This window comes from Eretmochelys imbricata, chromosome 6 (genome assembly GCF_965152235.1).
Source record: "Eretmochelys imbricata isolate rEreImb1 chromosome 6, rEreImb1.hap1, whole genome shotgun sequence".
In the NCBI taxonomy this organism is placed as follows: domain Eukaryota; kingdom Metazoa; phylum Chordata; order Testudines; family Cheloniidae; genus Eretmochelys; species Eretmochelys imbricata.
In genome coordinates, this window is record NC_135577.1 from 32893254 (window position 1) to 32918072 (window position 24819).

At 40.1% G+C, this 24819-nt stretch overlaps 2 protein-coding genes across 3 annotated transcripts in view; both read left to right on the forward strand.

Moving 5' to 3' along the window:
• COPB1 (coat protein complex I subunit beta 1) overlaps window positions 1-17981 on the forward strand; it is a 35263-nt gene extending 17282 nt beyond the window's left edge. For both annotated transcript variants that reach the window (XM_077818378.1, XM_077818379.1), the window contains exons 8-22: window positions 189-308; window positions 896-1003; window positions 1098-1244; window positions 1925-2070; window positions 3311-3407; window positions 4065-4225; window positions 5407-5527; window positions 5987-6214; window positions 6370-6549; window positions 7750-7894; window positions 9849-9968; window positions 10455-10600; window positions 13885-13974; window positions 14976-15131; window positions 17629-17981. In XM_077818378.1, coding sequence (XP_077674504.1) covers window positions 189-308; window positions 896-1003; window positions 1098-1244; window positions 1925-2070; window positions 3311-3407; window positions 4065-4225; window positions 5407-5527; window positions 5987-6214; window positions 6370-6549; window positions 7750-7894; window positions 9849-9968; window positions 10455-10600; window positions 13885-13974; window positions 14976-15131; window positions 17629-17688 — 2025 coding nt within the window. In that variant the 3' untranslated portion in view covers window positions 17689-17981. The remainder of the gene's footprint in view (window positions 1-188; window positions 309-895; window positions 1004-1097; window positions 1245-1924; window positions 2071-3310; window positions 3408-4064; window positions 4226-5406; window positions 5528-5986; window positions 6215-6369; window positions 6550-7749; window positions 7895-9848; window positions 9969-10454; window positions 10601-13884; window positions 13975-14975; window positions 15132-17628) is intronic.
• A 143-nt stretch (window positions 17982-18124) lies between these two features.
• The window catches only part of LOC144265614 (uncharacterized), a 41707-nt gene continuing 35012 nt past the window's right edge, over window positions 18125-24819 (forward strand). Inside the window, exon 1 of the mRNA XM_077818380.1 lies at window positions 18125-19012. Within this exon, the coding sequence (XP_077674506.1) occupies window positions 18894-19012 (119 nt within the window). The 5' untranslated portion in view covers window positions 18125-18893. The remainder of the gene's footprint in view (window positions 19013-24819) is intronic.

Below are 24819 nucleotides of genomic sequence, written 5' to 3' on the forward strand. Positions count from 1 at the left end.
AACTGTTCAGCTGCCTAGTTTCTTTTACATATCATTAAAATAACCCCTCATATTTCTAGAGTGTGTTCCTTCATTGGATTTCCCCCCGGGAATTGGTGGTTCCTAGAAATAGTTGTTCTTATCTTTCCCACAGTATCTAAAATATTTTGAAAAAATGCTTTCACTCTTTTATTATTATTATTATTTAGGCAGCAGCTCAGTGTTACATTGACTTGATTATTAAAGAGAGTGATAACAATGTGAAACTGATTGTACTGGATCGCTTGATTGAGCTGAAAGAGCATCCTGCTCATGAACGAGTGTTACAAGTAAGTGCCCTACCGTTGTTTTTTGTTCGCCCTGGGAAACCTATTCTGGATTTTACGTTAACTAAAATAAAAATAAAATATTGTCATTATGGTAAGAAAAAATAATGTACTTTCAACATTTAAAATAATTGGTGTGTTTATGAAACGCTGCTGCACAGTATTTTGTTTAGGTCTAGTTTTACTCGATAGCATGAGAAGTAACAGTGATAAGGGGTGACTTTTTTGGAAACTTCAATGATTCAGTTTGTTTGAAAAATGCTACATAAAATTACAGCATATTAGACAAATATTTTGTATTTCCTTCATGAACAGTCAGGCTTCAGATGCTAATCTCAAAACAGGAAAAAAAAGTTAAAAAAAATCTTAATGGAGACTAAGAATCATTTTACCATTATACTTTTCTGTCAATATGCTATACACAACTTACACATCTTTTTTAACTATCTCTTCAGTAATTCTGTACTATAGATTTGAATTTGTATATTTGCACAAAAAAGAAAAGACTTAATTAAAGCAAGAAAAATATTTTTTTTGTCTGACTAAATGTTGGTTTTGAAACTTAAATTAAGTGTGTTTATTGATTTCAGGATCTGGTTATGGACATACTGAGAGTGCTGAGTACTCCAGATTTAGAAGTGCGCAAGAAAACCCTTCAGTTAGCTCTGGATCTTGTATCTTCTAGAAATGTGGAAGAGGTAAATACGTATTTTTTGTGTGTGTGGTTTCATTCTAGCTTGTTCTTCAGTGAAGCATATGATTCCTTTGAAACTTATTTGATATGTTTTATAGCTGGTGATCGTTTTGAAGAAAGAAGTGATTAAAACAAACAATGTGACAGAGCATGAAGATACTGACAAATACAGGCAGTTGCTTGTTCGGACACTGCATTCCTGCAGCGTTCGGTTTCCAGATATGGCTGCAAATGTGATTCCTGTGGTATGCAAATATTTAATTATATTTACAGTAAATGTGTTTTAAGTGATCTCCAAAATCCTTGCTACTTTCTCCAAGAAAATAACTGAAGCTGAGATCTTACCTTTTAATATCTTCTTTGTAATGGTGCTATTGTAAATTATACTTTTATTACCCTAAAAAGTTTAGGGCTTCTTTGTTATTTGCAGGTTACCCATCTTCTATACGTTTTATTTTTTGCAAAAAATAAAACAAAACAAAAACCACCAAAAAAACCCAAAACATTTTACTGTTCTTGATGAACGCGAACTGCAATTTTTTATTTTTTTTATCGGTATACAGTAACCCATGCAAATAGAAAAAATGTTTCAAGGTGCTTATTTATTGGAATGCACAAGTTTTGTTTGAATAAAGTATGAAAGCATGAATACTTTGATCTCTGGGAATGAATATAAAAGATATATAGTTCGTACTCTTTATTCTTCTGAATTAGTAGAGAGAACTTTAGGGTACCTCATCCTTAAATCAGTTTGACATCCGTTTGCAAATGACATGCAAAATACTATATTCCCTTCTGTTTCTTGTCCTTGTTCCTTCTGTTGCTGTTCAGCACTGGGTGCTGTAATAGTTCTTGTAAAGCTTGTGACCATTTAAAGTTATGTAACTGTGCTGTTTGAGCTCATGTTCACTCCTGTTTATCCTAGTTGATGGAGTTCCTAAGTGATAATAATGAAGCTGCAGCTGCTGATGTCTTGGAATTTGTGCGTGAAGCAATTCAGCGGTTTGATAATCTCAGACTACTTATTGTTGAGAAGATGCTGGAAGTCTTTCATGCCATTAAAACTGTCAAGTAGGTTTAAAATATTTTTAAAGAGTACACTGCACTTTAACTAAATTTAAGAATTTTCATGCACTTTGAAACTGTTTGAAAGGAGAAATTAGATGAGAGAATTTTATTTTGAGCAAACTTCAGAGTAGAGTCATCCCTATTTAAATTGAATTTATATTTGCCAGGAAATTATTTCTGGGGAATTTCTTTCCCTCCAAATTTTTATGAAAAACATAATGAATTCATATCTCATTGAGTGAGGAACATTGACTTAATAAATCTCATTTTTATGATGCAGTTGTTAGTTGTTTGCTTTGCATTTACTAGACGGCAGAATTGATAATGAAGGCTAAATCTAAAATGTTGTGTCTGTTAAAATAACCTAGTGTTGCCAAGGGATGACCACAACATGATTTTAAATGCATTTGAAGGTAACTAGAAATTGCTTATTGTAAGTTACCAGAGAACTCCCTGTAAAAGAATTCCAATCCACATAGCAGAATATGAAATAAGTGGTGGCTGCAAGGAGTCCACGCTTCCTTTGCAGGGCACTAAAAATTTAGTATTCCTATGGACCAGCAGAGCTTCAGTCATAGCAGAAGTAATCACGTTTTTTTCTATGACATTATACCACTTTTATTATTGTGATACCCAATGCACATCTGAATCATAACTTCATTACAATCCAGATCAAATTGTAACTTCCTATTGGGCAGGAGATGGACTAAATTGAACAACTGGGGATTGTTCATCCACAATACCTGTTTTGATTGAAATCTTCCTAGAATATATTTTTCCTTATTGACCTGATAAAATCTGACCCAATTTCAATGTGTATGGTTTATTAGAAACATCACAACTGACCTCATAATAACATCGCGGTTCAGCTAAGCATTTGTAAAGTGCTGGAATTGAATTTACAGATGTTAAGATGAATGTAACTGGGAATAAATCCTTAGCAGAAAACTCTACTTGTATAGTTATTTTAATTTGACTATTGAGTTTGTTATTATACAATGGGATAGGATAGCAGTGCCAAAAAGCTGATTGTCTTGACCAGTCACATTATATATTTTTTAGCTTGTTGCGTACTGTAAGCACAATGTGTTTTCTTTTCTTCATGCTGTAACTCATAGCCCCATGAAGCTGTTCAGTGTAGCACTTCCCCATTGTGCATTAGAGCACAATGGAAAAATCATTACCCATCGTGCTAGTTTCAGCAGTGCTTGAAAACATGCCTTAATGATGTTTCTTACCTCAGGATTTACAGGGGAGCTTTGTGGATCCTTGGAGAATATTGCAGCACAAAGGAAGATATACAAAGTGTAATGACAGAAGTCCGCAGGTCGCTGGGAGAGGTATGTGTGTATTGTCTAAAAAACTTTCTGCTTTTATTTTTATATGTAATGTGTGTTTCAAGAGAAGATTTAAAAAGACATATAAGATGCAATAGTATTTTGAACTTCTAGACTTTTGCAGGCTCTGTCATGTGTAGTCTTACTCTAGAGCAAAAATTATTGATGACCTCATGCATCAATATTTACTTCTGATAAACTCGTAAACCATCATCGTATACTCCGAGGAAGCAATATCTGATGATCTCATTGTCAGAACAGGAAACAAGAATCCTTATTGGGAAAGAATACGACAAATTTGAAATTATAGGGTACAACTTGACTAGTGTGTGTCTGCTTACAAATGGGGAGTACATGAGGTTTTAATTTGTAAAAGGCATCCAAGACAGTATAGTGGGGGCAAGGCTTATTCCTGTTTTGGGATGAACTCCTGGGTATATTAACACCCCCTTCAAGAAGAAATTTAGAAAAATTGTCCAAATTATTATGCTGTAATTGACCTTTCCCTGTTTAAAAGGTGGAGAATCTGAGGAAAGTGACAACACTTGTATGAAAAAAAGGCTGCTTTCCTTAAAACAAAAAGATTGTCTTTATATTCAAATTCTTTACTGAATTCTTTGTTAATTTAGCATATATTTAATGTCTCCTGTTCATTGTCAGATCCCAATAGTGGAATCTGAAATAAAGAAGGAAGCTGGTGAACTGAAACCAGAAGAGGAGGTGACTGTGGGTCCAACTCAAAAATTGGTGACGGAGATGGGCACCTATGCTACACAGAGTGCCCTCAGTAGTTCCCGACCTGCCAAAAAGGAAGAAGATAGGTAACTAGGCATTTTATATTTTACTAGTGGTAGCTACATTAAAAATGGTTAGAACTCTAAAGCCTTTCCAGAATTCTTTTCCGTCTGAAAAGGAACTTCTGAACGTGTTCTTTCGCTAAACATTTCTTCCTAGGAGAGGGTTTTGGTGTGTGTTTTGAAACATTCATTTGCTTTATTGCCCCTCAATATCCTTCTTACTTATGTCAATCTCCAATAGCAAACTTGTGTCTATCACCCCTTTAGTTCTTACGTGTGCACACAAAACCAGGGTGGATTGGTACTTGTCCAAAATGTGGTACTGTAGCAGCAACAGCCCCATTTTCTAGTTGTTTCCACTTTTCCAGAAAACAGTGTATTTTTCTGGAATCCATTTTTCTGTGATAGACTGATCTAGTTTAATATTTTCTTTTAATCTTGGGTTGGTCTGTAGCTTTATGATGTGGACTGGCAGTGGAAATCTGAGAGTTTTTTCTTCTATTATATTTTCCACTTTCTGTCTTCTCTTTCTCTTTCTTTGTTTCTTCCATTTTTCTCCATGATTTTATCCGTGAGTCTTACTATTCTTTCCTTTTCTGTTTTAGTTTCTCCCTCTGTTTGGTGCTGAATTAATACCTGAGCTTTATGGTAAAGATCATTGCCCTACTGAAGGCCATTATCTTCCAGATAATACTTTGACCACTTATGATCTTTAGTCAACACATGGCATTTCTTGTAAAATTACTTTGTTAACTCTGATGTACTGTCCAAATTCCGATTTGGGTAAATTACATTCTGTCTACCTAAATTTCCCCATCGATTTTAATTGTGTATGGTGTTTGTCACTTGTTACCTAAATTACTGCTTAATGTTCCTGTGCTCTGCTAAACAGTTGCATGTTCTATCTCACTGGTGGATGAAAAGATTACTCTTATCTACTTCACAGTTATTTTGTGGCTTAGGTAGCTCATACTGGTATAGAGCTGTGAGATCCTTTGATGATAAAAGTAAAAGTTATCCTTTATTCTTTCCACTTCCCGTCTCACTGCCAGTGTATGTAAAACTTCACTGAGTCTGTTGAGACCTTCCAAACCGTCTGTACAACACTGATCTCATAATATGAGAGCTAAAGTAAAGTATGGAAAAAAGGAGGATGGAGACATTGTCTTCCAAAACCAACCCCTCATGATTGACTTTCTTTGCAGACCTCCATTACGAGGATTTTTGCTGGATGGGGATTTCTTTGTTGCTGCTTCCCTTGCCACAACTTTGACTAAGATTGCTCTACGCTATATGGCTCTTGTTCAGGAAAAGAAGAAACAAAATGTAAGTCATATTTCCTCTGGCAGTTCTTACAGATCTGATCATAAGCTTTTGAGAGAGGCCCAAAAACGAAATGCCTAAATTCCTTGAGTTTTTGATAGATAATAATTAATCTAGTCCCAAATAGAATCATAGAAGATTAGGGTTGGAAGAGACCTCAGGAGGTCATCTATTCCAACCCCCTGCTCTCAAAGCAGGACCAACCCCAACTAAATCAGTTGGGAATCAAAGCAACATCAACCTCAACTAAACATTTCTTACTACTTTCCAACTCGTATGACTGGCAGGTCTCTTGGGATCTAAGCAACGAGTCGCTGACACAAATCATCTTACCTATTGGGATATCGTTTTAATTTTTAACCATATTTTAAACTTGAAGGTGAATACAAATTTAAATATTTCTACACTTTTAAGGCTATGTAAGATTTAATAACCCCTTTCCTCTCTCCTTTCCACCTTTAGTCTTTTATTGCTGAGGCTATGTTGCTAATGGCCACTATTCTCCATTTGGGTAAGTCCTCTCTTCCCAAGAAGCCAATTACAGATGATGATGTGGATCGTATCTCCCTATGTCTGAAGGTTTTGTCAGAGTGTTCTCCTCTAATGAATGATATTTTCAACAAGGAATGCAGACAGTCCCTTTCTCATATGCTGTCAGCTAAACTAGAAGAGGAGAAACTTTCTCAGAAGGTGAGATATTGTAAATTTCATTGTGTAATCTTAAACTTTTGGGTGCTTGAATTTTGAAGAAAGCTCACATCTAGGAATACTCCAGGAGCTGCATAAAGTTCAATACTTCAGTGTACGTTAGAAGATAGAATTAATATTTTGCTTTCTTACCACAGAAAGAGTCAGAGAAGAGGAATGTGACAATTCAGCCAGATGACCCCATTTCCTTCATGCAGCTTACTGCTAAAAATGAAATGAACTCAAAGGAAGACCAATTTCAGCTGAGCCTTCTGGCAGCAATGGGGACCACGCAAAGAAAAGAAGCTGCTGATCCCTTGGCATCCAAACTCAACAAGGTAATGTATAATTCAGTATCTTATTTCTGTAAGGGTATTACTCACACCTAGTGTCAAACGTTGACAGTTGGGTTTGTGGGGGCTAAGGAACCTAATTAAGCTCATCATATCTGAAAAGTTCAGTTAGGTTTCCTTGTTGGAGAGGAAGGCGTGGGGTCCTGAGAGGTAATGAATCCTTTTGTCCCTGTGGTTCGTGATGCTCTCTTGACCCCATAGGGTGGGGAAGGTGGGAATTGGAGAAGGGAAACCAGGAGGCGGTGAGGTGGTGCAATGTTTGTTGGATGGCTCAAGAGCCAAGTAAGGTTTATTAGAGTGGTGGGAGGATGACGACAGGGAGTGCCATGGGGTGAAGAACCTGTTCCTTCCTCCCCGTATCCTGAGGCTCTTTTGGCTCCATGCAGTATTTTTTTGCTTCAGTTTCCTGCCTTCTAGTCCCCAGAAGCCATTCAGGAGGGTTCAAGGGAAAGAACCCCTACTTCGCTACCCACTCTGGGGACTAGGAAGCAGAAATATCTTTAAAAAATCAAAAATGAACAAAAAACCTAAGAAAATTCCCAGAGAAAACGACTTTCCAATATTTGGTTTTCGTTCAGTTTAATCATAACTTAGCATTTCCTGGGTTTCTAATGTTTGCTTTTTTACAAAATAACTAACATTATTGTAAGTTGGAAGGGCAGGGATTCTATGGTTTAGAGGTTTTTTTTTAAATCCTTAAGGGTCTGATATGTATTCTGAACTTTAACTTACATTTAACAAAATCAAGTGTATGCATATGGTGGGGGTGGGGTGTCTGTTGCCTATTTAGTTAATCTTTTCATACCTGAAGACCCTCTCTTAACAGTGAAATTTATGAACTTTTAGTGGTTCTTAAATTGATTACTTTAAAAAAAATCATTAATCAGTTTGTTGACCAAGCTTCTGTTGATAGGATGAAGAGTTAGTTTTTTCAGGGGTGGGCAGGGGTTTAAATACAAAAATAATAAGCTAATAGTACAAAACTAAAGCTCTTCTTTGTACAGATCTCTTGTTTAATCTTCAGTTTTGTCTTAGACTACCACTCTCATCTGTCTTACTCAATATTTTTCTCTTTTTATATTGTTTCTGTTCCATCTCTATACTTGTGTGACCATGTTCAACATTTTAAACTGAGAATGGGGAAAGATACTTCAATAATTTGTGTTAATTTTCTTTCCTTGACAGGTTACTCAGTTGACAGGTTTCTCAGATCCTGTCTATGCAGAAGCATATGTTCATGTCAACCAGTATGATATTGTATTGGATGTGCTTGTAGTAAACCAGACCAGTGATACTTTGCAGAACTGCACATTAGAACTAGCCACACTAGGTAAGGAATAATCTAGTGCAACAAGAATATTTGTTGATATAATTAGGTCTGAAATTAAGCAGTGGACATTGTTGAAGTACAAGAAGTTGCATCTCATATTATAAATGCCTAAAGAATTGTTTAATAAAACTGACTACTTACAATCTTAAAAGGTATTTTAAAATGCCTTTAAAGAATTGATTTTTCATGGACCAAGTGAACTTTTTTCTGCTGGTACTGATAATGTGATCATGTACCTCTACACAAAATATTTCTGTATCTGGTTTCACACTTACTTTTGTCACACTTCAGTTAGAAAAATAGCTTAATTTTTTATTTAGTTTTTTCCCTCTAGAAACATTAGCACTTCCTCTGATCTGCCCCGTTCTGTTTGCGGTGCTCCCAGGGTGCTAAGGACACTGAATCCAGCCTAACATTGTCTGCATGGGGGAGTCCCCAGTGAGCATACATAAAGCCAGTCTAGCTGGCTCCTGAACCCTTTTCCCTCCCAGCTCCAAGTACAGAGAGCGGTCAGGAATGTGTCTAGATGGGTAGGAGGAGTGGCTGAAGAGCATCGTGCTACAGCTCTGCTCAGCTGATAGGGTTCCCTTAGGGAATGTTGACCACAGATGCATGATAGAGCAGCCCCAAGGCTGCTTTACCTTGCCCCTGGGCCAGAACTGGAACAGAGAATTGGGGAACTATAACCAACTTCTGGGCAGCCTTCTTTCTGTGCTTGCTTCGCAGTCAGGGTTAAGGCAGTGTGGGGAAACTTGGACTGCTGTTGCACGTTTTATCTGCTCTGTGGATGAATAAGGGACCTAGACAGTTCCATCACCTTTCATAAGCACGAAATTCAGACTAAAATTTGAAAGAAATATCAGAATAGGCACATGACTTGAATTTCACATGGAGGCTGCAGTGTATCACATGGAGGCTGCAGTTTTTTCTGTCTTTATTTTCCTTCACATCAGTTTTATACAATTGAATATTGATACAATATTGATATTATAGACCAGTGGTTCCCAACTTGGGCTCCGCGAGCCCTGATACCTTGCGGGGCAGAAGCTCCAAGCCCATGGACAGCGTTGGGGGCAGCTCCACACCTCCCCACTTCCTCCTCCTGTCCCACCACCTGGCCAGGTCAGAGTCAAGAAGCAAAGTCTGGCTTGTGCCATGGAGCAGGCAACCACGGCACTCCCCCATCTCCTCCTCCTGCTGGTTACTGAGGCTGCAGCTGCTCCTCAGCTCCCAGCCTCCTCTGACTGCTCATGCGGCCAGTAAGAGCCACCTAGTCGGTTGATCCAGCTCCATGGCTGGCAGAGCCCTCGGGGAGCAGTGACCGAAGGCGAAGGCCCTCCCAGCAAACAGCCCATATCTGCCCCTCTTCATGCACCCTGAGCTACACCTCTGCCTGCACGCTGAGCTATACCCCTGCTTGCACACAGTCCCTAGTTAGCCCCTCCGTGCACAGTTTCAAACTTTTTGAGCTGAGCTCCCCCCTCTTTGAGTTACATTTGGTTGTGCACCCACCCACTCAGACAGGCTGGGTGGCCTGCTGAGGTGAGTCAGGGGGTGGAGGTGGTGCTCCCTACCCAGGCCCCGCCATGCAGTGCTGGCCCAAGCCCTGGTGGGCCCTGCCCACTCCCAAAAATAGAAGTTAACCTGTGCCTATGCCCGAGGCCACCCTCCCTGCCCAGTGGCCAAAGTCCACCGTCATTTGACTTCAGTGGGCTTTGAATCAGGCCATTAATGTTTTAATTAACTTTTACATTTAATATGTCAATTTCATTAGTGCTTCAGCTGTCAAATATGTTGGTTCAATGTGTTTACAATTTATTGACTTTATGGCAATTTTGGTAAGATTTTAGAATTCAGATCAGAAATGGTAATCTGCTGTGTCCTGAAACAAATTTTAATTGGACTTTATCTTCTGTCTGTTCGTAAACTTTTCTTTCAAATTTTTTTTAAACAGGTGACTTGAAATTAGTGGAAAAACCGTCTCCTTTGACGCTTGCTCCTCATGATTTTGCAAACATTAAGGCTAATGTCAAAGTAGCCTCAACAGAAAATGGTATCATTTTTGGTAATATTGGTAAGTAGACAATTCTGTGTGCCACCTTAAAAAATTTAGAATACTGAACTTTCTGTAGAAAAGTAGAATTGTTTTAAAAAGCATTTAATGCTGACAGATAAGTGAAATGTGTTCTACAAGATAGGAACGTTTTATTGCTGGATTTAAAAAAAATTATGAATGTAATATTTTTATATATGCTATTTTTTAAAAAGCATGCTGGTGTAACGCAATGTCTGTGGGTGGTCAGTAGTGGGGATTGAGCCTAAGACTCTTTGGATCTAAAAGCATGAGCCTCTTCTGCCTGAGCTAAAAGACCCACACCTGTTAGTTCAAAAGGTGTAGGAGATTTTGAAACATCTGGGATCCAGCCACTAGAAGAGGACAGAGATTAACACTCTGCATGTGTTGGTTATACTGACAGATCGCACTTGAATGCTTATTTTGTGTTGACAATTCTGTAGCCACTTTCAATTTGTAAACCTGTGGTTTGTTGTTTGTTTGTAGTGTATGATGTATCTGGAGCAGCCAGTGACAGAAACTGTGTTGTCCTCAGTGATATTCATATTGACATCATGGATTACATCCAGCCTGCTTCTTGTACTGATGCAGAGTTCCGCCAGATGTGGGCAGAATTTGAATGGGAAAACAAAGTTAGTTCTTTTGGTGGTGATCTGTTTGCCTAGCTTTACACTCGTACCTTACCTCAACAGTTTTGCAACTAAAACCATCAGTGAAAAATGATTTCTGTTACTGTAGGTGCTTCTGTAACATATTGGTTATTTTTACTTAACCCAAGCTTCATTTTAAAACTAGAAGGTTGCAGCTGTTTCCATTCTGCAGATAGCTTGCCCTATATAAGTTAGTGTACTGTTGTCTTCTGCCAAACTTCATCATTTGAAAAGCTGCTCCAGGATTTGAAAGGAAGTCTCTAAGCTGTAAAATATGTAGATCATTGGTTTTAAAAGTCTCATTCTTCTGTTGGTTTCCTGTCACTTGTTTACTGAAGCCAGGCCTTGCTTTATGTCTGAGGCGCATGTAGAGCTTTACCTCCAATCCAAGGGAGACTCAATTGCAGTTGCAAAAATTGGCTCAGAGATGGTGCAATATAGTGTATGAAGCCTGTCACGTATTTTTGTGGACATGGCAGAAATCTTTACAAGCTCAGCGTATTTCAGGTTTCAGAGAATCATAGAAACATAGGGCTGGAAGGGATCTCAAGAAGTTATCAAGTCCAGGCATCTATGCTGAGCCAGGAACAAGGAAATCCAGACCATCCATGATAGGTGTTTGTCCAACCAGTTCTTAAAACCTCCAGTGATGTGGTTTCCACAACCTCACCTGGAACCCTATTTCAGGGCTTAAGTACAGTTATAGTAAGAAAGTTTTCTTAATATCTAACTTAAATCTCCCTTGTTGTAGATTAAGCTCATAACTTGTTGTTCTACCTTCTGTGGACATGGAGAATAATAGATTACAATCCTTTTTATAGCAGCCCTTAACATATTTGAAGACTGTCAGGTCTCCCCACAGTCTTCTTGCCTCAAGATGAAATATGCCCAGTTTGTTTAACTTTTCCTTATAGGTCAAGTTTTCTAAACCTTTTATCATTTTTGTTGCTGTCCTCTGTTTGATCACATCTTTCCTAAAGTGTGGTGCCCAGAATTGGGTGTCATACTCTAGGTAAGGCTTCACCATCGCCGAGTGGAGTGGGACAGTTACCTCCCTTGTCTTACATATGACACTCCTGTTAATGTGCCCGAGAATATGAGCCTATTTTGCGGCGGCATCACACTGTTGACTCGTATTCAATTTGTAATCTGCCCCAGATCCTTTTTCACAGTATTGCTTCCTCGTCAGTTATTCCCCATTTTGTAGTTGTGCATTTGATTTTTTCCTTCCTAAATGACGTACTTTGCACTTGTTTATTGAATTTTGTCTTGTTGGTTTCAGACCAATTCTCCCATTTTTTGAGGCAGGTTTGAATTCTAATGCTGTCCTCCAAAGTGCTTTTAACCCCTCCACCCCCGTCCACCCCTGTCCACCCCCGGCCCCAAACTTAGAACCCCTCCCTGCCTATTTTATAAGGCTATTCTCCACTCCGTTATCCAAATTATTAATGAAAATATTGAATAGTACTGGACCCAGGACTGGCCCTGCAGGACCACATAGACTTGCCCTCCCAATTTGACAGCAAATCATGAATAACTACTTTTTGAGAAACATCTTCCAACCATTTTATAATAATTTAATCTTGAATGTATTTCCATAGTTTGCTTGTGGGAATATCATGTGGGACTGTATCAAAAGCCTTGCTTAGATCAAAATATATCCTGTTTACTGCTATCCAACAGGCCAGTAACCCTGTCAAAAGAGTGGAATTAATTTGCATGTGATATGCACATCAAATTGGGCAACTCATTAGGGTCATTACATAGAAAAAATCTGTACAATCCCAGTCTGTAATACAGCAAATTACAATTGTACCCAACTAAAATGAATGCTCACATACTTTTCAGGCAGATCTTTTTCCCCAGTTTTTTTCTTTTCCCCCTACTCCCTCTAAATTTCTTCTGTCTGGTAATAAGAGTCTAAACACTGGGGCTGGGAACTCCCCTAGGCAAATGGTAGATCTTTAGCCCTCTTCTGTTAGCACAGGCAGTGGCTGAGCTGGCCCAAGAGCAACTTCAAAGCGATTGGTTTCTGTATTTGGCTGTTGTGCCAGCTGCACCCTTCTCCTTGGGCACTGCTTTTCAGCAAGTACGTGGATCTTTTGGCAAGGTTTGATCCAAGGTCATATTTTTTTGTGTAAGCTTTGATGTACTAGGGCAGCCATCATAAAAAGATCCTTGAGAGGAGGCTGTGTGGTGCGCTTCCTGGAATATTGAGGCCGTAGAGCCCTCCGTACTTGTGTCCTTTCCCTTCCTCGCTCCCCTTGACTTCATCATCCAGTTTGTCTGAGAGTTCCTTCCCTGGGTCTTGAGTCTCGAGTAATCCTGGATCTACAAGATATGAGATCTAGCAAAGGCAGTTTGATTCTGGTATGGGAAAGCTTCTAGCAATGAAAAAAGGAAAAATGCATGCACACGCATTCATGCACCCTCACTCTCACTGCCCCACACAACCTTTCTTGCAGTAACTTGACCTCTGTGCAGTTCTACCTGACCCAGGCTTCTGTTGGCCAATTAGCATAGTAAACCCCTTCTCCCAAGGAGTTTAAAGTAAACACCTAAAGCCTATCTTGCCTCTCAGACATATAAAACAGGTCCTTACCACTTGTAGTCATTGAAGTTCCAGTGCCACTTTAAGAATATTAAGTTTTTGTGTCTTTTCCAAATTTTTGCTCTAATTACGATCATCCTACCTACATTTCTCTAGCAATTTCAGCTGGATACAATACTCCTCTTCACTTTGTCCTAAACCGTCTCAGTATCATTGTACAGTGTTGAACAGTATCATAGTACACTATTGAATGGCTGCTTTTTTCAAGGGGTGGCTGTATTTCATTGAAGGGCAAAGTAACCTCTAGCGTTGGTCAGTCAGAGAAAAGCTACTGGACTACATGTATCTTTGACTTGTTCTGGTGTGGTAATTCAAATGTACACATTTAGCCTGTAACTAGACTTGAAGCAACCATTCAAGATATGGACTCTTTCCACATGTTTAGCAAAGTACGATGTACACTTATTCTGACTAATTTTTAAATATGTGGTAGAAAGTAAGAGGCCATTCCTGTTTAACCCCTGGATGGTGGAAGATGAAACCTTTATGTAAGATTCTCCAATATAAAAGGACTTAAAGCCATCAACAAGTACAGTATGCTACTACAGGATAAATGACAGTGACGCTTTCTTTTTTATAGTCCTAGAAGAAAAATTATTTAAAACATGTCAGAGAAGCTGATGAAAATGATCACACCTTGTTCTTTTTCTTGAAGGTTACAGTTAATACAAACATCATTGATCTAAATGAATACTTACAGCACATACTAAAATCAACCAACATGAAATGCCTTACCCCAGAGAAGGTAAGATACTTGCTGAAAATTCTTCAAGCACTTTTTAAACTGGGGTAAAATTACTGTCCAAGTATAAATAGACTTGGATTCCAAAATATAGCATTTTTTTCTCCCTTCTTGAATTCTTCTTGGGCACTGATTGCACTATTTGAATAATGTAGAGTTATTCTAACTTTGCAAGACACGTTGCATAGGATAAATTTCTGAGAACTCTCATCAGATATATTTATATATTTAAAAAATTAACAAACAGACTCACTCCTACACACACTTGTCCCTCTAGAGAGAGGATGAGAAAACAAACATTACACAACAGATGTGTAGTCCAGTTGCTTAATTCACTACTGGAAGGCACTCAGATACTGATGATGTTGAACGTAGTGTAGGAACCTATATAGAATAGTATTTTCCGGTGCCCTTTTTGGAGTTTGTGTTCTTTAGATTATTTACCTGGTCTAGTTTCTAAATTTATAAACCTCCACCAATTTTATAGATGTTTGTTTAGTCTGGAAGATGTTAGTATTCTTTAGTATTTAATACACTTTAGAAATGTATGCTCTAAGAAAGCTAAAAGGAAATTCATGTTAACTGGGTCGTTTTCAAATAGTTTCTTGCTTTAGCTGAGCAAGAAGCAGTTAATAAAATGTCAGCTAACGTATCTGCTTCAGAATGGTCAGCACAATTTTTTTTCAATAGGTCAAGACTTCCTTCCTTTCAGTAGGAATTAATCTTTCTTAAAGCCTTTTTGCTATGCATTACCTCAGAGCCTGAAAATGCCAGTTATGTCTTGTTTAAATGACTTGATTAAATCTCTGTCAGTTTTCATTTTAGAAAGATCTATTAATGTTTCCTTCAGAACTGGAGTTTAGGTATCTTACAAAATGCTGTATTTAGAAGGATAGGTTTTAAATATAAAAACCTGCTGAGTTGTGCTTAATATGGATCAAAATGTGTCTGTTAAAGGACAATTAGCCTTTTGTAAGAGTTAAATTTAAGTGTTCTTTCTCTAGGCACTTTCTGGTTACTGTGGCTTTATGGCTGCCAATCTGTATGCACGTTCCATATTTGGAGAAGATGCACTTGCAAATGTCAGCATTGAAAAGCCAATTCATCTTGGACCAGATGCTCCCGTCACTGGCCACATACGAATTCGTGCAAAGAGTCAGGTAATGATGGTTTCTTTTTAAAGCTTTGTCTCTCTAATTTTTATTTGAGTTCTATAAACATTTGCAGAGCTTGCATTGTAGTTTATGGTTAATTTTTAGTATTGTTTAATTAGATTGGCAACTTTCAGGCAAGGTGAAGAAGAAAATCCCTGTCTCAATTTTAAAACTAGGTTCTTCTGAATGAAAAGCGTCCATCTCCACTCCCCTTATACAGCATGATTGTTGACTTATTTTTTTTTATTTGGAGGGGAGAGCACTTCAACAGTTAGGTGGAACGGGGTACCTTAAACACAATTAACGTGCCTCATACAGCAGTGCATTATAATAGTCCAAGATTTTTGCTGTATTTACACATCCCATTTGCAGTCTTATGTTCTTTTGTTATTAAAAAACATAATGTACCACCAACCTGCCCGACATACTGTTTCTCAAAGTGTTGAAACAACCATTTTAATTTTCATCTCAAGTTGGAATAAAGGATCCTATTTAAAAAAAAAAAAGGATAAGAATGTTAGGAACCATTAAGAAAGGGATCTATAATAAGACAGGCAGTATCATAATGCCACTATATAAATTCATAGTATGGCATGGCATGCTGTCCTGGCCACCCCATCTCAAAAAAGATATTAGAATTGGAAAAGGTATACAGAAGGGCAACAAAAACCATTAGGGATATGGGACAGCTTCCATCTGAGGATAGATTAAAAAGGCTGAGACTGTTGATCTTAGAAAAGAGACAACCAAGGAAGGATATGATAGAGGTCTATGAAATCATGAATGGTGGGAGAAAGGAACTAGGAAGGGCTATTTATCCCTTCACATAATACATGAATCAAGCGTCAGCCAATGAAATTAGTAAGCAGTGGGCTTAAAACTAACATAAGGTAGTACTTCTTCACACAGTGCACTGTCAACCTGTGGAACTGGTTACCAGGGGGTGTTGTGAAGGCAAAAAGTTATGAATTAGATCATTTCCTGGAGGACAGGTCCACCAGTGATTATTATCTAAGATGGTCAAGGACGCAACCTCATGTTCTGGGTGTCCCTAAACCTCTGATTGCCAGAAGCTGGGACTCGATAATAGTTGCATTACTCAATAATTGCCCTTGTCTATTCATTTCACCAGAAGCATCTGGCACTGTCTGGTGTCAGAAGACAGGATACACGGCTAGATGGGCCTTGGGTCTGACCCAGTGTGGCCATTCTTGTGGTAGTCTATGTATTTGCTGTGTATATAAAAAAAGCCTACTTAAATATGGTGTTGCTCATGTCTATTCCACATCCCACCCTCCTTCCCCTCTGTCGGAGTTGTCCAGCAAGAAGGAACTGAGGGTGGGGGGAGTGCACAGCGCCCCTTATACCATGCCATTGAGGCGCCACTCCACGGGTCGCTAGGGGCGCTCCCCTACGGGTACTGCTAGGAGAAAAAATTCTGGCACCGGTGCACGTGGCGAGCATGCGCATCTGTCATGGAATAGAGATGAGCAACACATCTCGAAGAACACCAGTTACGGAAAAGGTAACTGTCTTTTTTCACTTCCCAAAAAAAGAGATTTTGTGGGAATTTTTTGGTCCTTATAAAACTTAACCTTGAATAAAGAAGAAACTCATGTATAACTAGAAGTATATTATACAGCTTATCATAAGTGTTCCTTTAGGACTTTCAGATTCAAAAGAACCATTTACTTGATGCTATTGGAAGAATTTTGAAATGGTTTTAATAGAAGTGGATAGTATGTTTACAATGGAACCGTTAATGTCAATGGAACTCCTACATAAGACACTATGTTCAGTTAAGTCTGCAACTTGGTCTAACCTAGGGAGTAATTCACTATTGATTGAGTAGCAGTTGGAACTTTGAATTTCCTTATTTTTGTTAATTTTACTGAGACTCTAAAACACAAACACACACACACACACACATTATTCTGTTTATGGGCTCATATTTTTTATGGAGGTGGAAAAGATTTTTGGGGGCTCAGCATGTTGAGAGATGGTGTCTGCATTTATAATGTATTAATTTTGTATGTATTATGCTAGTGTTGAGCTTTTCCAACGCCCTAATTTCAATTACTGCCATTTGGACTGACCTTTGTAACTGCTGGACTGACCGCATTTTAAAATGGTGCAACATCAAGGGTTAAAATTCTTGACTCTTGCTCTTTTGGAGTGGTGGTACAGCTTTCTAATATCAAAAAATATAGTCTATTTTTGGTTCATTATTTCAGCAAGATATTATACGCAAATCTAGCTTATTCATGCTTTTTGGAAACTATGTACTGAACTGTAGCTACAGATAAATAAAATGTTGTCGTTGAATTAGAAATATTCTCTTTTCCATGGAATTAGTTTCATGAATTTTATATATGGAACTGTAGGTTAATACTGGTAACGGAGAGGTGGTGTTGTGGTTTTTTTGGGTGGGGGCGTTGAGATGACAGTAATTTTATGAAATAGCCAAGGTGTGAACGTCTTTCCTTTTTTTATTTCCTTACAGGGAATGGCCCTAAGTCTTGGAGATAAAATTAATCTGTCTCAGAAGAAAACAAGCTTATAAACTTTACAGTTAATCTTTTCAGAGCTTTTACAGTTAAATTTTAGGTATGTGGCTTGTTGGATTCAGAACATCTTGTATTCTTCCATGTTCTGTAATTGTAGAAGCAGAGCTTTTGTGCTGAATGCTTTCCAGTGGATAATTTATAGAGTCTTCTGAGCAATATCGAGTAAAACTTTAAAACATCAATTTATTTTTTTCTCTTTTTCTTAGAAGTCATGTATACTTTGTCTCTAATGTATGCTGACTATTTCACAGTACAATAAACAAATCTAAGACAGGTGGTTTTGTTCTAATTTACAGATAAACTCAGTATTATTTGATTACTACTTTTTATATTTCAAGAAAGTAAAGTTACATTGCTTGCGATGTTTATTGTGAATGAATAGCCCTGAAGTTTGTAAATATGCACCTATGTGACTCTTAAACTAATACTGTGATGTCTCTAAAGGAACTTAAACTTCAGAGTTAAATCAGAGACTATCTTTTATGCAATTGGTTTTGGTAATTTAATCACCTGGTACTGGCAAAACTTCAATACTAAAAGCTAATGCATATTTCACTAATATTTGCTATTGTCAAATCCCAGCTCTTGCCAGCAATGGGTGAAATTTAAACTAAGTCATGTTCTTTAAGCTGATTCTGATTGAGAGAAATTAGAATAATGAATTAGGAAAATCTTGGTGTTTCTTTTGATCTGTTATGAGTCTTTTTTAGTAGCATATTTTGCTCATCTCAGAATACCAAAAAGGGGCAGTGGTGTGTTAGAACTAAGCTGTAGAAACGTAAGCAGTGTTTTAACTGGATGCAGTGCACATAGCCACCTTCATAAGATCAGCAAGGAAGGATTCAGATTGTGTGTGATCATGAGTTGAACAATAAATTGCACTGCGTTTGTGTGGGTACACAAATTATGGAAGAGGTTTAGGGGGGAAATTCAAATGATGGTATAAGCATATCCTTATGCTGATGTTTGCATACAATAATATTATAGATGGCAGAGCTATATTAAAGTAACTTAAGACCCTAAGTACACCCCTGTCATGGCCTTGCCCCCTGCTTGGGCAACAGTGGTATTGGCTAGTCACAGGAGCAGTCTGCTGAGTGGGTGAGGAGCCCACCGCTCCTTTTTGAGAAACCTGAGCCTCCCTCCTTCCCAAACTTTCGTTCAATCTTCAGCTCCCACTCACCCAGAGGGAGAACTCTGCATGAACTGCAGTGGCTGTGAGAATCCCTGTCATCCACCCACCACCCCTCCTGCACCCCAGTTCCTCTCCTGGGGTGGAACAGACCTTCTGCTCCAGTGGGCTTCAAAGTCAGCACCCCGGTAAGATGGTTAGAACAGCTTGCATCTATCAGCTGTTGTTTTAGGCTGTTTGCAAAATGCATTGATTACACTTGTCAAGTTATCAAATTGCTTCTTCAAAAAAAAAACCAAAAAACCAACCAACTGTGAGAACTAAAAACATCATTTTGCTTTTAAACAAAACCTTACATTCCTATGTCTCTCATGACATGACACAAGAGAGGGAGTGGAAGGCATGTGCCTAAGAATCAGTCCAGCCCTAATGATAGATTTCCTGTGAATTCGGTTTTCATTTCTTTATCCTCCTGCACCCTCAGGTGCATAGGGTGTCTACCTGTTTCTGCCACTTATTTTGGTCTTGTGCTGTTCTGTTCAGGTTTCAGAGCATCATGTTGATGGATTTAGCTTCTTTATTGCTCTAAATAATGTTTCTCTAGGTTGGGGTGGGGAACCTACAGCCTGCAGGATGGATCTGGCCCAATGCCTAATTTCATCTGGCCCGCAGCAAGTCTCCGTGCCATAGGCCAGAAGCCCTGAGCCTCAGTGCCCTACACAGGGCTGCAGTGCAAATACTGGCTCGCCCACCTGTGGGGGGAAGCTAGGCTTGCCAGGCCTTTGAAAGTCGAGTTGGCTCTGCGCAGCTCTGGGAAGCGGTTGGCATGTCCCTGCGGCCCCTAGACGAAGGTGTGATCAGGGAAGCTCTGTGAGCTACCCCCACCCTGAGCGCTGCCTCCATAGCTCCCATTGCTGTTAACCCTGGCCAATGGGAGCTGCAGGGGAAGTGTCTATAGATGTGGGCAGTGTACACTGCGCAGAGCCATCTGACTGCGCCTCCGCCTAGGGGCCGGACATGCCTGCTGCTTCTGCGAGCAGCGTGGAGCCAGGGCAGGCAGGGAGCCTGCCTTAGCCCCACTGCACTGCTGACTGGGAGCTGCCTGAGGTAAGTGCCACCTGGCTGGAGCCCACACCCCGAACTCCCTGCCCCAGTTCAGAACCCCATCCCGCACCCTAACTCCCTCCCAGAGCCTGCACCCAGCCCGCACCCCAAGCCCCTGCCCTGAGGCTCCTGGAGCCTGCAGCCCACACCCCCTCACACACCTCAACCCCCTACCCCAGTCCTGAGACCCCTCCCACACCCTAACTTCCTCCCAGATCCCACCCCACAGCCCTGAGCCCGCCCCACACTCCAAACTTGGCCCCAGCCTGAAGCCCCTTCCTTCACCCCAAACCCCTCATCCCCAGCCCCACCCCAGCCTGGAGCCCTCTCCCGAACCCTGAGCCCCTCATTTCTGGCCCCACCTCAGAGCCTAGGAGAAGCCCTGAGCTTCCACACCTTTTCCCCCCCGCCCCCCACGACATGGGGCTGGAGCTGTGAGCGCTGGCTCACCACGCTGTGGCGGGAAGCCCTGAGCCTTTGCGCCCTCTCCCTCCCCCCATGGGGCTGTGTGTGACCTGCAACTGATTTTTTCTTTGGGTCAGTGGTCCCGGATAGAAAAAAAGGTTCCTGATCCCTGCTCTAGGTCGCCCTCCTTCTTTTGGAGGGGTGTCCATGTTATCACTTGTCTTAAATATGTCAGTCGTCATCTTGTCATGTCTGATGCTTTAAGTTAGTGCGCTTTGCTTAGAATTTCTGATGTAATAAATGCTTTCCAGTGGACTCTGGAAAATCTTGTGCAGGCTACACAAGTGAAAATCCACAGTAACTCCATTGACTGTAGTGGAGTTACGCTGGATTTACACTGATGTAATGGATTAGAATATGACCCATTGTCTTTTATAGTGCATATTCAGAAAAATATTCTACTTTTCTCCCACATTAATGAAAACAATAGTTTCAGGGCAATAAATTGATTACTAGAAAAACATTTACAGTCGTATCTTGTGAGCAAAGAAAAGCCGGGAATCCAGTTAAACGTGTTCACCTCTCCTGAGGGGATAGGATTAGTATAGCATGCTTAAGGAGACTGCGTCCTATGTATGCTGCAGACCCCAAACCTAAGGGGGGCTCCTGAACTGTGACTACTAGCACCTTATTGCCCAAACCCTGTTTCGGGTGTAAGCTGTAACCCTGAAGCTATAGAAACAGCCATAGAACACCCTGGTGGAAGATTCTTATCTGTGCAGAGCTCCTCAGAGCCATTTGTGAATGTGCTGCAAGGAGTATAGGATTTAACCTGCCATGAAATACATTTTGCTGTAAGCTTTTCATTTGTGTAAGAGCATGAAAATAAACGTTCAGCACAAGTTGGTGTGCCTTTGGGTTTTTCCTTTCTTGCAAGTATCACAACTTTCATTGTTCCCCAAAATAAACAGAACATGAAATAGACAGTGGTGCCAAAGTTTGTCTTCTAAAAACACACTGCCATGGACCATGTACATAAGAGTAGTGTTCTTGAGGAACCTTAGTTCAATAGTGTAACTTTGTTCTGGTTTAACAGATCCCTTGGTATGAGCTTGATTAATTTAGAGGGAGTAGTTGGTGGTAGAATTGGAATCTGAGTCCTATGTGGAGGTGTCCTTGGTGCTCTTCTGAGCTGCGTGGATATTTGACAGATGTGCATTGATGTGTATTCTACCTCCAGCTACTAGAACCCATTGTGGTTTGCTACAGGGTTTTTTTTCCAGTAACTAGTGTACAGGCCATGTTTGGTTCATGATACGTCTCTCTAGTATAGTTTCATATACCCTGAAAAGTGGATACTGATTTCTTGCAGATATATTCTTCTCACTGTCGCACATTTGGTCCATTCTGCATATGAAGATGTAATTTCTGTTTCTTGAGTCTGAGACTACAATCATAGAGATTTGGCTAAAGTAGGGGTTCTCCAGCTTTTTTGTGAGGTGGATCACATCTCGAGAGAGAGTCTTGTGGACCATCTCTCCTCACGTTAACAATTATGTGGATCACCTCCCCTGTGACTGCTAATCAAATACCATTCTTGTGACAACTACAGCGATTGCTTGTATGGAGAAGGAGAAATAAAATGTGCTTTGTTTTGGTTTTAATGTGAGTTAGCAGCTGGAAATGAGGAGAGCTAGGAGCATGTGACCAGCAAAGATTCTATAGACCACAGTTTGAAAACTGAAAAGGAGGACTTGTGGCACCTTAGAGACTAATACATTTATTTGAGCATAAGCTTTTGTGAGCTTTTCGTGTGCAAAGCCCCCTGGCTGCCCCTACACATAGCAGCATGTCCCCTGTCCGGCTCCTGCTTCTGGGAGCCACGGCACATACAGAGAGGGGCAAGCCCCCAATCCTGCTCCTCGGCAGGAACTCGAGGGTCAGATTAAAATGTCTGAAGGGCTGGATGCATCCCCTGGGCCGTAGTTTGCCCACTCCTGTTCTAAGGGGTGCAAGAGACTATGAATCTGATTAACTAGTATGGAAATATAAGATGGGCTTTAATGGGCACGCAAACCTTGTCATAGGTTGCCAGATCTCAATTAGGTGTGTCCTACAAGAGCCTTTGTTGCTTGTCAATAGAGAAATTACTAAATCAAGAAGACCACTATGCTTTAGGATCCAGTCACCCAACATACAACTTTTTAAATTGAAGTAAAATTTAAGCAAAGCAGGTATTGGAACGTGGATACTCAGCATTGTTTAAAACTCTAGTATTGGAGCTGTGACAAAGCTCTGTCCTTGTCTTTGTGGGTCCCGCGTTTCCTGGCAGATTTTGCTTGCCTCGGAGGCTCACTGTGACTCTCCATGTAACCCATCTCTCTCTAGAGACAAGGGTCACAGTCTACTGAGCCATTTTCATCATAAGTCAGCGAAGGAGGTAAGGAGAAGCTATCCTCCCTTGCACCATCTCTGTTGTCTCCCAGTCTCAGTGATTAATCCGGGGCGGGGAGGGAGGGCAGGTGGCAAAGGCGGGAGCCCGGGCCTGCCCTCTACTCCAGGCTCCAGCCCAGGGACCCTAATAGTATCAGCTATGGTAGCTGACCTTTTAGAAACATGACACATATAATTCCCCAGGCTACTTCCCCACAGCAGCCCCCACTTCCTCAAGCTCCACTTCACCCTTACCTCAGGGCCTCCTTCCTTGTGCCTGTTATGGTGTGTACTACTCAGTCTCTCCAACAGCACAACTTCCTCCCTCATCTCCTGACATGCACACCCACTTGACTAACTGGGAGGCTTTTAACTAGTTTCAGCCAGCCCCTGATTGGCTTCAGGTGTCCCAATCAACCTAGCATTCTCCCTGCCTTCTGGAAAGTTCTTAATTGGCTCCAGGTGTCTTAATTGACCTGGAGCAGCTGCCATTTCACTTATCCTGGTACCAGGGATTTGTTTAGCCTGGAGCTAATATATCTGTCTCCCACTACTTTTCTATAGCCATCTGGCCTTGCCCCGTCACAGAGCATAGCAGCGTGTTCTGGTGGTCATGAAACAGTGTACACTATATAACTCCCACACAGTAAATACTTACAGAAGGTAAATGCCTTCTAGAGCCTTGGCTTGTGAAACTCAGGAAAGAACCTGGAGCAGCTATAAGCCGGTGGCATATTTTAGAAACAATATCTGACAAGAGATGATGATTCTGTTTTGCTACACAGATGTATGGAAAAAAGCAAGAATGTGTGTATACATATGACAAAAAGTCTAAATACAACCCCCAAATTTATAAAGTTAACATATCATTACACAAGAGGGTGCTGTCTTACAACTGGTCTGAAATTTGGTGATTTAGTACTTTAAAGCATTAATGAGGAGGAGAGAAATCAAGGAAATACCCTTAAAATCTAGGATGTTTGTGGGTTTTTGTTTTGTTTTTTGACATGAAACAGAGAGAGACTGAATCTGCCCTATAGTTTAGAACTTTTTCACTGTTTTAGGTATATTTGCAGGTTGCCTGGCTGTGTAATCAGTGCATGATGGTGCTGGCAGCTCAGCTTAATATAATGCATCTGTTTCAGAGCTGACTATTTCCTCTAGAGATTGTATTTTTCAGAAGCACAGTGAGATAGTTTGATTGTGTACATATGGCATAGGGAGTATCTTATATATGAAGGGTATGAGAATGATTTCATTGGGGAGGGATGTAGATTAAATTTAAGTAGTCCTAACCATCATTTTGCACATAAATTTTAGCACTGGTCTGGGCAGTTTTTTGTTTGTTTGATTAAAGCTGCAAATATATAACTTATCTCACTGGACTGGACCTTTTTCCCAGTCCCCTGAGGTTTCCCTTTTATGACCATTTTGCATAGCATATTTTAGCCTCTCTCAGATTCTAGTGTATTGTTTGCAACTTGAATGTATTACCTAGAATGATCCAGAGTAGAGCTGTGCAGGAAATGGTTTTTTTTCCCCATCATGAGAAAAATTGAGATTTCAGATGTTTTTCTTATTTTGCATTAGAGTGAAACAAAGACCTTTCAAAATGTAGAAAGAGAGAATGGATGCAGACACCCCGTCCTCAGAACAGCCAAGAGCCTGGTGCTTTGGGCACTCACTTGGGATGTGGGTGACCTTTGCTCAAATTGCTTTGAATCCTACATCCCTGATGTGTGCCCTAATTCCCAGGCTATACGCTAATCTGCGTTGGGGAAGGGGGTTCTCTCTCTGTCTGACCAGAAATTCTGTCCTGGACCTAAGAAACCTTCCCAACAAAGGTTTCATAGAAACTAATAAATTTTGATTTTAATAAACCGGTATTTTCTGATTAAAATAGTTTTGTCAAAAATTTCCTGACCATCTCCGGTCCAGAACCACCAAGTGTACAGAGTTAGTAATAGGATGGCTTCTTGATTTTGTTAAAGATAAGTAATATTTTTAAGGTACCCCTAGTTATTCCAAGATTGGGTGTGGGATCCCAGTTGTG